This window comes from Typha latifolia, chromosome 9, assembly GCF_019914945.1.
Source record: "Typha latifolia isolate L0001 chromosome 9, TyphaL0001v2, whole genome shotgun sequence".
In the NCBI taxonomy this organism is placed as follows: domain Eukaryota; kingdom Viridiplantae; phylum Streptophyta; class Magnoliopsida; order Poales; family Typhaceae; genus Typha; species Typha latifolia.
Window position 1 is genome coordinate 9,794,996 of NC_133094.1, and position 12,316 is coordinate 9,807,311.

Below are 12,316 nucleotides of genomic sequence, written 5' to 3' on the forward strand. Positions count from 1 at the left end.
TCGACTTGGGATCTTAATCAAGGTGGACTTCTCAAAGGCTTTTAATTGTTTCGAATGAGATATCATTCTCAAACATCCTCAAGGCTAGTTGTTTCCCCACTAGATGAATTGGTTGGATCCAACTCTATATTGAACTCTCTGAAGCAACCACTATGGTAAACAAATTTTCCTCAAACTTTTTCAACCTGGGTCATGGTCTTAGGCAAGGTCACTCAGCTATTGTTGTTCGCTGATGATACTCTCTTTCTTTCTGAGGCGACCTCCTGATTCCTCTCCAACCTAAAAACTATTACAAGACCTTCAAGATCATCTCTAAGTTCCGCATTAATCTTTCTAAGTCCTTTTTCTCTTTGTCTTGTAAGGAAGATGCAATCGGATGAGCCAATCTCTTTGCTTGCTTGATGGCCTCATTCCTAATCAAGTACTTGGGCTTGCTTGTTCGCTGATGATACTCTCTTTCTCTCTGAGGCGACCTCCTGATTCCTCTCCAACCTAAAAACTATTACAAGACCTTCAAGATCATCTCTAAGTTCCGCATTAACCTTTCTAAGTCCTTTTTCTCTTTGTCTTGTAAGGAAGATGCAATCGGATGAGCCAATCTCTTTGCTTGCTTGATGGCCTCATTCCTAATCAAGTACTTGGGCTTGCTTGTAAAACCTGATTCCCTCAAGTGATAGGACCAACAAACAATTATGGATAAAGGATGAAAGGAAGATTCCAATCTCGTATCTCGATCAGATTAAAAAATTTTATCCGAATTTAATCTGAATCGGGTCGGATACTTCAATAGTAGGAGATAAAAAATAGGCTCTAAGTAGGGGTGAAAATGGATCGGATACGGATCAGATAGTGCTCAACTCATATTTAGATCTATATTTTTAGTCCGAATATAGATTCAGATATGGATATTGGACGGATAGCAAAATTTAAAACTATATCCTAACTAAACAGATACGGATAATTTTTGGATAGAGGATCGGATCTTAATCGGATATTGATTGAATTTAAAAGAATTATAATATTTTATTTAGATATAATTAATACAAAAATATTAAGAGTTTTATAACAAATAAATTTTTTGTATGTTAAATATGTAAAATTAGAAAAATTAATCTCTATAAATAATATATAATGTATTATTAGTAATAATATTAAGATTTGCTATTTAAATAAACAAACTAAAAACTGTAAATCATTCAAAATAATATGCGGGTAAACGAATATCCGATATCCGTATCCGAATCCGAAAAATATATCCGACCCGTATCCGAATCGAATCCGTATTTAATTTTTTTTTCAAAAACTCTATTCGTATCCGAATCGAATAGAAATTTTCTATCTAAATCCGATCCGAATCGAGTCGGATAGCGGGTCGGATCAGAGTTAATCCGACCCGTTTCCACCCCTAGCTCTAAGACATCTCACTGCCCATTAGTCTCACATCGTGGGCATTGAGATCCGTAGTAAATCGAATCTACAAGCTATCGGTGGATCGCATCGTTAGATCCCTCTTCGGGTTCTCCGTCTTTTGCCTCCTCATAAACCTCTAAGCCGCCTATTTCAGATCTTCCACAAAGTTTGCCTAATTTTTCTCCCGCTCTTTTATCTTGCATTTGTAGATTTAGTTTGTAAAATTTTCTCCTTCCGTCGTATCAATCCGGGAATTTGAATCGTTTCCTCTTCCTAAGAAGATATAGATATGATCTTAACGAATCCCCGACTTCTTACCCCGTCTCCACCTTACAATCCGAAAGACGGGCCACATCACCGGAAATCTACATCTTTCGGGATTGCGAACATCCGTGGATTCCATCAAAGTGAGGCAACTGGATCTGCTGCCCTAAGCGATCGGCCAAAGAGGAGGTAAGTGTTTAGATTTCTACGCATGCCTTTGATCAACTAGAAATTGTTAAGAAGATCTGTAACTTTCTATTCCATTCCTGGACAGATGTGAATGTTTTGATCTCTACAAGCAACTGGTTCCCTATGTAAAGGCTTGGTCTTGGCAGAAGTCGATCGTAAGAAGGAGGCATTTGATGCTAGATAGAGATGAAGACCACTCTGATGTGTTGATCTGTCTTCAGCATCCTCCTGTTTATACTCTTGGTACTGGAAGTCTGGAGGAGTACCTAAAATTTGATCTGCAAAATGCTCCTTATGATATTTACCGAACTGAACGCGGCGGGGAGGTCACATACCATGGCCCTGGACAGGTTCTTGTTCTACTATTTTCCTTATATGATTTGTTCTACGTTTCATTTTCTGGTGTATACTGCGGTAATGTTTATTGTGGAGAATTTAGTATTTTCGTGTTAAACTAGAGCAAGCTTTCCCTTTTCTACATCAATTTGACTGATTGAGCTCAAAACTACAATCTGATTAATTGCATTTGACATATTGATGTATATAATATAAAAGGACCAACTGGACTTAAATTGTCATATTTCCTCTCCTGGAATATAACATACTGATTGACTGAAAATGATGAATTTATGGTTTCTCATTGTATATGTGAATAAAATAAAATTATGCTTCTGATGCATTCATTTGATCACTTGCAAAGGACACATTGATCACTTACTGTCTAAAGAAAATAAATCTCTTTTCACCTATGTACTTATTTTGAGAAGAGTTTTGGCTATTACTGTGTATAAATTGTGTACATCCATCCCTGTATAATTTAGTTGTACTCCTACCTAGGAATTAGGAAATGAGTTGTTTGGCTATTTATGTTTATCTAAGACTTGGTTCAATGGCCACATTCCCATTCTAGTTTTTCATAATGTTTCTTTAACCTGAATTCCTTTAACAAAAGTATTCCATTGAGAAAATAGAAATACCCAGGATTAAAGAGTGAAAGAAAATGGAAAAGGTTATACATTAAAACTTTATCTCCCCTGCTTACTGATGCATGTTATAAATAATGTTGAAACAAAAGAAAAGAAATAACTGGCCATGACATAGCCATTGTACTGGTTCTGGAACCATCATATTAGTCTTATTGTGCTTTTCTTGTTCGCTTCTTATTGTGTTTCTTTTGTCTCTCTTTAGCTTGTTATGTACCCTATTATCAATCTGCGGTATCACAAAATGGATCTACATTGGTACCTTAGGTTGCTTGAAGAAGTCATTATTCGAGTCCTTTCATCAACCTTTTCTATCAAGGCATCGAGAATGGAGGGGCTTACTGGAGTTTGGGTTGGTACGCTTTTGTTCTTTTGTGATAATTTTCACACTCAATTATTTATTCATCAATCTTTATATGCCTATCTGACTAGGGACTTTAAGTTGTCTACACTAAGTCATCTTTGTCATCTAGTCTATCCCGAACTCTTTGGGTCTGCTAGAGCAGATGAGAAGGCTCCAAAGAAATCATGACCTTTTACAACCAGCTGCCTACTTGACAAATTTATAACATATCTTCTGGTAGAGCCAACAATTAATAGAGGGACTCTATATAAAAGCTATGAGACTTGTTGAGTTGTTTGGGATTGAGTAAAAATATAAACACCCGCAAGCAGACTTAAAGATTGGTTGTTTGATGTTTCCTACATTTGTCTCCATGAAATATAAATTTTGTTGCTTGTCTGTCTATAATCTATACGATTCAACTTGAATATAGAGTCCTCATAATATATGCTTTCTCTTTTCCCTTCTTTTTCCTGCATTCGTATGCTGCTTTTAACACTTTCCTTTTCCCTCTTGTGTGTGGCTTTGAAATTATAAAGGAAACCAGAAGGTTGCAGCAATAGGGATTCGTGTGTCTCGATGGGTAACTTATCATGGCTTGGCATTGAATGTTACCACAGATCTAAGTCCTTTTCAGCATATTGTTCCCTGCGGCATACGGGACCGTGGAGTTGGTACTCTTAAGGAGTTCCTAACAATGACATCTGATAAGATTTTAATGGACATCACACATGACGCCTTAATTAAAGAGTTCTCGGAAGTTTTCCAGCTTTCCCTCGAGTACAAATCAAGCTCTGATTTGGACTTTATTATAGATCATGATGGTTTTTCACTTCAGGAAGATGGAGCAAACAGAGTTGCATAACAGTTCAGCTATATGGACAGTGATCATCTTCTTGTATAGACTCTCAAAATTGTGTGAAGCATTTCAATATGTTGTATACACTGTGCAGCTCTTGTATCATCAGAATGAGAGAAAAGAAGAGAAGACCCTCGTTTCTGCAAGTGTATCTTCCACATGTACATGTCGACACAAATCCGGAATTATTTGAATTGAAGCTTAGATCAGTTTAAGGTTCTTGATTTGATGAACTTTTTGTCGCTTTAATAGGTTGTGGTTTGGTAAGAGTGATTGGTTTTTAGTAGCAAAATGTCAACGCCCTTCCTTTCAAAGTTTCGTTTCCTTTTTCTTCAGTTGTATGTGGCAAAACTCATTTTTGATAATCGCAGGAGCCGGTTGAATTCAGTCAATTTCTATTAATATGGTAGGTAGATATAGTGTAATCCTTCTTGAGATATGAATAAACTTATTATATATATGGGAATAGAAAATTAGAGAATACTCTGCAATGTGGAATTTTCTACGAAAAAGGAACGGATATTTACTGGCTTTATGTGAATTCCCATTTGCTGGAACTTGTGGAATGGATGCATAGTGACGAATGTTGTGTTCATGTGTAATTCCTTTACATTAATTTGTTGATTTGAGCCTTTTATTTAAAGAAAAATAATAACCGACCGTTACGGTTTATATATATCTCTTTCTTTGTCATATTTCTTATTATCCTTGGCTCCCTGCGCTACGCTCTCTCCTCTCTGCACGCTCGGCTTTCTTTCCTTCTCCAGGTTTCATTTCTTTATTTTTTTTCCTTTGTCTTCTTGTAGGATTGTTGTGCGATGGGGGAGACGAGAGAAAGGCATCAGAAAAAGGACGGCAAGCAGCCTCTGGGTTCCTCGAGTAATTCTCCCAACTGGGTTATTTTGTTTTTCTTCTTTTCTTTCTTCCATCAAAATCTTTTTGGATTTGTCCGCTAGAGTTGTTTACCTCTGGTTCTTTCTTTCTTTCTTTCGCCTCTGTTTTCTTTAAATGAATTCTTTTTCTTGACTGTGTTGTGTTGGGATCTTATATGGGTTTTTTTTATGTTTTTGTTCCCTCCTAAGCTAATCTTTTCTTTCTTTTTATAATTCCAGGGCAGCCAGTTCCTCAATGGGAGAGAGATTTCTGCACAGTTGAGCATTCAATTCCATGGAAAAAGATACGTCAAGCTAAACTGATGCTTCAGGTCTATGATAATATAGCCAACTGGGATGATTCAGAAGCAAGAAAAGCCTTCGAGACTGCAAAGGCTCGCTATTTTGCCAAACGTTTTGGCAAACCATGTGATGCTTTGACTGATACTAAGCCAGTGGAAGACCTGGATAAAATATCAGATGAGGAGGAGCAGACAGAGATGAATTGTACATTGGAATCTTTCTTGTTGGATCATTACGGATCCACTTCGCCGATTCAGATCATCTGGGATATCCCGGAGTCTCCTGTTTCATGGATCGAAATCAAGGCTAGGCCGGTGCCAGAGGCTAATGCATTTGGTCATTGCACCTGCATTGCACGGAAAACAAACCATGGATGCTGCAATGGCTCAACGCTACAGGACAGGAGAAGAAGACGATGCTGCTGCAGAGGAGATCAGCTGAATCGCCGGAAGAATTCTCAGCAAACGATCAAATGTTTCGATCTGTGCTGATTTTGGTGGCAGAAAGAAAAATAAACTTCAGTCATCAGCTTCTATAGAAGTTCATCAAGGCACCAGTTTTTGTTAATTGTTAGTCACTGTCTTTCATTTCTATTCAAAAGTCAAGGAAAAATTCATATGTGAAAATTTTCTATTTTTTTAATATATAATTTCACCTAGCAAACTTACATTTTTTTTCAATCCTTGTTTTCTCATATTATTAATAAAACTGTGAAGTTCTTCTTTCTGCTATCAGACTACACGTGTGTTCATAGAATATATACTATTTTTTTTTTATATAAATGATCTATTATATAGATGAAATAATATCTTTTCAACTCAAAACTTATACATTTCATATTATACTTGACAATAGAAAACTACATTTTACACGTGTGTTCTTATAATTTCATTTATAGTATTTTACTTTTTTATGATTATATTTAAATTAAAACTTTTATACTTTTCATAAACTTTGATGAAAGTACGGGTTAAATAATAAGATTCTTATTAGAGGTAAAATTGTTGATATGATAAGTTTTCTAACGCATCTAAAATAAAAAAAAGTATTAAATAAATATATATTTTTTGATTATATATTTGTTATTTAAAATTTAATTAATATTATATTAGATGCATTTGAAACTTTATTAAATCCTCAATAACTTTGTCTCTAACTAGGATTGCGTTTTAGTGTGATCATCGGATAAAATGACACAAATAAAATTATAAGTGAAAAGAATTTATGGCCATCAATGAAGAGGGTGCGTAACCGAGCTGGATTGGTGGTGTAAATGGCGTCAGTACGGAGAAGGTGGGCAATGGCAGTTGCGGATGAGGGTGGAATGATTCGGTGAAGGTTTGGAGGGGAGATGGTGGCTGTGGTGAGGGACTTTGGTAGTGGGTGGCGTCAAGGCTAGGGGAACAAGATGGCTAGGTTGTAGTGTGGGTGATGTGAGAGGGAGGCTGTGGTTGCGTGAGCTGAAGGAAGGGAGTAGTGGGGAGTGGGTGAAGTGGCGAGCTTAGCTGGTGTCCTAGATGGGGGCACCACCAGCTGAGGATAGGGTTTGGTGAGATAGAGAGTTTGTATTAGGGGGGAGAAAATTAGGAAAATTTTCTTAGTCCTTAGGGTGCTCACCATACCTCATTTATAGTGGCTACCCCATACTAGTTAGTTGCTCTCCAAACAACCTTAGACTAGACTCAACTCAACTAGACCAACCCTAACTCGACTAGACTAACCCGACCAACTAGCTCTAGGCTGGTTCACAACAATCCACCACGCTTCCTCTACTTGTCCTCAAGGTGTGAAGTTAGGAAAGTACTTGGCTATCTTGGACTCAAGCACCCACGTACCGTCATCGGAGTGTTGTCCTAACCACTCCATCAAAATCTCTGTCTACAACCTCTTGTCTCTGCATCGTCGCCTCCTGGCTGAAACTCTCACCGGCTCCACTAGGTCGGGTATGTCCACGTCCACGACCTAGTATGTCCCAACTCGAGCTTTCAAGACTAAAATATGAAACACTGAATGGATGGGGATTCCTCGGGCAATGCCAATCTGTATGCTACTAGGCCTAGTCTCTCAAGCACTCGGAATGGCTTAAAGTACCGGTGCGCTAGTATTTGGTTGTGCACTAGTCTCATAGTCACCGACCGATACGAGTGAACACGCATGAAAACCAGGTCGCTGATCGCAAACTCCTGCTCACGATGCTTGTGATCATAGACATGCATCTTGCGATTCTGCACCTCCATTGTGTGGGTCCTTAGCCCTCTCTAGGTAGCATCTCTATCAATCAGCTTTAGGCTCATCTCCGTCTGGTGCTATAGAGGCCGGGGATCATAGGTCCGCAAGGTCGGTGGTGGCCAATTGTACACTGTCTCAAAGGGGGGTCATTTGAATGCTAGTGAGAAAGGCAGTGCTGTAGGACCACATCATCCAAGGCAGGTAATCTAGCCACTTCCTGGGGCGCTCTCCCACAAAGAAACGAAAGATACTGCTCGATGCCCTAATTCACCACCTTGGTTTGGCCATCTGTCTACGGGTGGAGGCCGAATCGAGGTCTAACCACGTCCCCTATAGCATGAAGTACTTTGTCCAAAAGTCACTAATGAAGGCCCAATCTCTGTCTGAGGCTATAGAATGTGGCATACCATGGAGCTTGCCAACGTTGCATACAAACACCTCCGCTATGGTCTTCACCAAGAATGGGTGCACCAGGGCTACGAAGTGGGTATACTTACTCAGCTTGTCTACCACCACAGATATGACAGAGTACCATCGCACTACTAGTAGCCATTCAATGAAATCCATAAAGATGTCCTCCCAAACCCTCTCTAGAATCAATAAGGGTTGTAATAAACCCGCATATCTGAGGGAGCCGGTCTTCACCCGCTGGCACAGCTCGCATGCCCTACGTGCGCTATCACCACCTTCTTCATCTCGGCCCACATATAGCTTTATGAAAGTCATTTGTAGGTCCTCAGCGTACCCTCATGTCCAACCTCTAGAGTGAAATGGACGTGGTCCATGAGTCGAGTGCACAACCCATCATCTGTTGTCATCTGGATGCGCCCTTTGGTCAATAGTAATATATTGCCGCTCTCAAGCTCGGGGTGGGTCGCCAGTCTATCCAATAGGTCCTACATCAACCTCAATATCTTTGGGTTAGTGGTACTTGCTCTTCGGAGGTCCTTGAGGAATGAAAAACTCAGCATCGATATAGTCGCCAACTCTAATACTACGGGTTTCCGGGATAATACATGTGCTACCTTGTTATTCGACCCTCTTTTTGTATAGCAACTCATAATCATAACCCATCAATTTGGTGATAGATCTCTACTGTGCCAGAGTATGAATGCACTGGCTCATTAAATAGTGGAGGCTCCGTTGATCTGTCTAGATCACAAATCGTTGTCCAATCAGATAGGGCTGCCATTTGGTCACCGTATGCAAAAATGATGAGCATCTCACACTCATAAGTGGATAACTACTGTGACCTTCCCGAAAAGATCTTGCTAAGATAAGCTATAGCCCCCCCTTCTGCATGAGTACGTCATCAATCCCTACCCCGGAGGCGTCACACTCAACCATGAACTGCTGTGTGAAATTCGGCAAGGCTAGCACAGGGGTAGTGGTCATGACGGCCTTCAACTCCTTGAAGGCTCAAGTCGCCTCATTAGTCCACCCAAACGTGTCCTTTCTTAGCAAGGATGTGAGCAGGGCTACTACCTTACCATATTTGGCCACAAACCTATGGTAATAGCTTGTCAGGCCCAGGAAGCCGCGTAGCTCTCGGACGGTCCTCAATCGCAGCCAACCGACCATGCAAGAAATCTTGCTTGGATTAACTACCACCCCCTTGTCTGAAATGATGTAGTCGTGAACGCTCTCCCTATATGCACTTTCTACTTCACCTTCATGGAGTGCTTGTGTAACACCCGTGTATATATATAAAAAAAAAATCAACGCACGCGCCATGCGCGTGCACTCTAACCGCAGCGCACGCACTTGGCGCGTGTGCTGACTCCTTCTTCCTCCTCCCCCACCTCTCACAGTTAGTTACGAGGGGTAGGAGAGAAGTACGCTGGAGACTCCACTGGCCTCTTCGCCTCATCCCTATTTAAACCCCCATCCCCCTCACCTTCTAGGTTTGGTTTCACTCTTCAAAATTCCTCTCTCTTGTTCTTCTTTCCTCTCTTTTCTCTCCCGAGCCGCCGAAGCTTTCATCGCGGGTAGCGAGTCATCGGAGAAATTTAATTATGTCTTCCTTCACCGGAGAAATTCGCTGGCCGGTGACCTCGGGTCGACTCCCAACCGGTCCGAGAAGTTTCCCCGCTTTAACCCCTTACTGTGGGTACCCAAATTGGGTACCCACGAGGCACGAGGGAGGCGATGCCATGTCGCCTCAGAGTTGGTAGGTACTTTGCTTATGACCAAGGTGGTCATGAGTTCAACTCCAACCCTAAATAATATTATGGAGAAATTATTTGGTAGTTGGTGGTTTGGTTGGCTGCCGGCGCTTCGGTGACTCGCTGCCCACGACAAAAGCTTCGGCGGCTCGGGAGAGAAAAGAGAGGAAAGAAGAACGAGAGAGAGAGGAATTTCGAAGAGTGAAACCAAACCTAGAAGGTGAGGGGGATGGGGGTTTAAATAGGGATGAGGCAGAGAGGGTAGCGGAGTGGAGTTAGCTCCACTCCGGCGCACTTCTCTCCCACCTCTCGTAACTAACTGCGAGAGGTGGGGGAGGAGGAAGAAGGAGTCGGCGCACGCGCCAAGCACGTGCATTGCGGTTAGAGTGCATGCGCATGGCGTGTGCGCTGATTTTTTTTTATACACGAGTGTTACAGCTTGGCTAATAGGTTCAGCACAGCTCATAAGTGCTCTATGTAGTTCGACCACGTCCTATTGTACACAAGAATGTCATCAAAGAATACCAACACGTACCACTGAATGAGTGGTCAGAATATATCATTCATCAGGCCCTGGAATATCACCGACCTGTTCGTCAACTCGAATGGCATGACTCTGAACCCGAAGTGCCCATCGTGAGTCCGGAATATTGTCTTATGCACATCCTCTGCTCGGACTCGGATCTGATGGTACCCTTCATAAAGGTTGAGCTTGCTAAACTAGTGTGCCCTTGTCAGCTCGTCCAGCAGCTCCTCAATAACTGGTATAGTGTACCAATCCTTGATGGTCATGGCCTTTAGTGCATGGTAGTTCATGCAAAAATGACAAATCTCGTCCTTCTTCCTCACTAGTAGGACTGGTGAAGAATACACGCTCTGTCTTGGCTGGATGATACTTTGCCATAACATCTCAGTGACTAGCCTCGAGATTTCCTCCTGCACATGTGGGCAATGGTAGGGCCGAATTATTGGCTAATTCGGCACCTAGCACAATCTCACTCTTGTGGTCGGTGCCTTAAACAGAGCTACAAAGTCAGTAAGGAACTAGACTAGATCAATAGGTTTACCTGAGCTTGGAGCAAGCCTGAGTTTAGTCGGGGCCAGTTGTAGAAAATAGGAAAGCTCTCAGGCACTCAGCACGCCAATCAGTGGCTGCAACGTATGGTACAGCTGAGTTCGGACCCCAACTAATCTCACCACTTGTCCATCCCTCTGAAAGGTGAGACACATGTGTGAGAAGTCAAATGTAATCGAGCTAAGGCTCTAGAGCCACTGGGTGCCCAAGACCACATTTGCCCCACGGAGTGTCAAGGGGTACAAGTCTACTATGAGTTGTGACCCTACACCCTTAATGAGACCCTACGGTAGACGCTCTCCGCTCGAAGCTTCATGCCGTCTCCAATAGTCGCCTCAAAGCCAATAGTAGGCTCAACCTCCAATCCAATCCTCTTCAAGAGCCACTCGTCCAAAAAGTTATGGGTACTCTCGATGTAAATGAGTATGTGAACATTATGCTTCATGGCCACCCCGTCCACTCGTAAAGTTTTTAGGGCGCTCCTCCCCAAGTAAGCATGCATGGAGATCTCGGTCGGTATATTCTCCTCTAGGCCCTCATCCACGGCCTCTATCAAATCCTCGGTGGCCACATCATCCTCCATCACCTCCTCACTCGTCTCCTTATGGCCGTCGATCAACATCACACTCTCGATGGCTCTATGGCAACACTAGCCTAAAGTGAATCGCTCGTCACACCGAAAGTACAATCCCTTACCTGGTCGCTCCTCCACTTGTGCAAGTGTGAGAGTGCAGACTATGAGCCATGCCCCACCTCCTTTAGGCCTCATAATTTATCTTTATGCCGTCCTCACACCAAAAGAACATGAGTAGCCCTCGGAGCAACTATCGACTACTCTTGCCCCTATCTGGTACATGTGGGGTAATCCGACTATCCCGACTGATCCATGAGGTCTGTAGGGCACTCCTTAGGGCTGCGTGTTTTTGCTCCATTTGCATGGCTTTTTAAAAGGCCTTGCTCAAGGTTCGAGGTCATAAGGAGAGGACATCAGTCTTTACCTCCTTGCGTAGCCCAAAGATTAATGTGTTGATCAACAACTATTGTAGCCAAAGGGGTCGGCTCTAGCTGCTCACGCGTTCAAACTCCTCTTGGTGTGTGGCTACGGATATTTGCTAAACCAATTTGCAAAGTGTGGCATGATAGTCCTTGAAGCTAGAGGTCCCGAATCATCTCGAGAACCCCTCTATGAACTCGGTTCATATCCCAAATTTATAGGTGCTCACCAATTGGTACTAATGTATGGCTGTCCGTTCTAAGTGAAAGCTCACCAGTAACACCTTGACATCTTCCGTGGTGCCCTAATACTCAAAAAACTACTAAACTAAAAGAATCTAATCTAATTGGTTACCACCATAGAATTTTGAAAAGTCAAGCTGTGTAGTGCATCCATGGATGTTGTTATTGTGGTTGGGGTCAAACGTCATCTCCAGTCTGATCATAGATGGGTGAAGTATTTGTACCCTGATAAGATCTCCCCTTAGGCTAAGGTTCGATCTCTTCCAATTCTCTGATCTGGACTATATTTGGCATGGAATTTTAAAATAAGATCTCGAAAGATGCCGCCATCGAATCAATGTGAAATTTGGATATGTTGTAGCCCCAGAAAAGAGATTTCCAACAAATA

The 12,316-nt window shown here is 41.9% G+C and overlaps 1 protein-coding gene across 1 annotated transcript; it reads left to right on the plus strand.

Moving 5' to 3' along the window:
• Positions 1-1,457: 1,457 nt before the first annotated feature.
• On the plus strand, positions 1,458-5,886 carry LOC140795797 (uncharacterized). Its single transcript, XM_073148580.1, has 5 exons — positions 1,458-1,863; positions 1,949-2,213; positions 3,052-3,198; positions 4,855-4,927; positions 5,161-5,886. The coding sequence occupies exons 1-5, from the start codon at positions 1,700-1,702 to the stop codon at positions 5,712-5,714; spliced, it is 1,203 nt and encodes a 400-aa protein (XP_073004681.1). The 5' UTR covers positions 1,458-1,699; the 3' UTR covers positions 5,715-5,886.
• Positions 5,887-12,316: the final 6,430 nt, after the last annotated feature.

Coding starts and splice junctions, on each gene's coding strand:
- LOC140795797 (XM_073148580.1), top strand. CDS start 1,700: ATGATCTTAACGAATCCCCGACTTCTTACCCCGTCTCCACCTTACAAT. Junction 1,864..1,948: donor AGCGATCGGCCAAAGAGGAG/GTAAGTGTTTAG, acceptor ATTCCTGGACAG/ATGTGAATGTTTTGATCTCT. Junction 2,214..3,051: donor CATACCATGGCCCTGGACAG/GTTCTTGTTCTA, acceptor GTCTCTCTTTAG/CTTGTTATGTACCCTATTAT.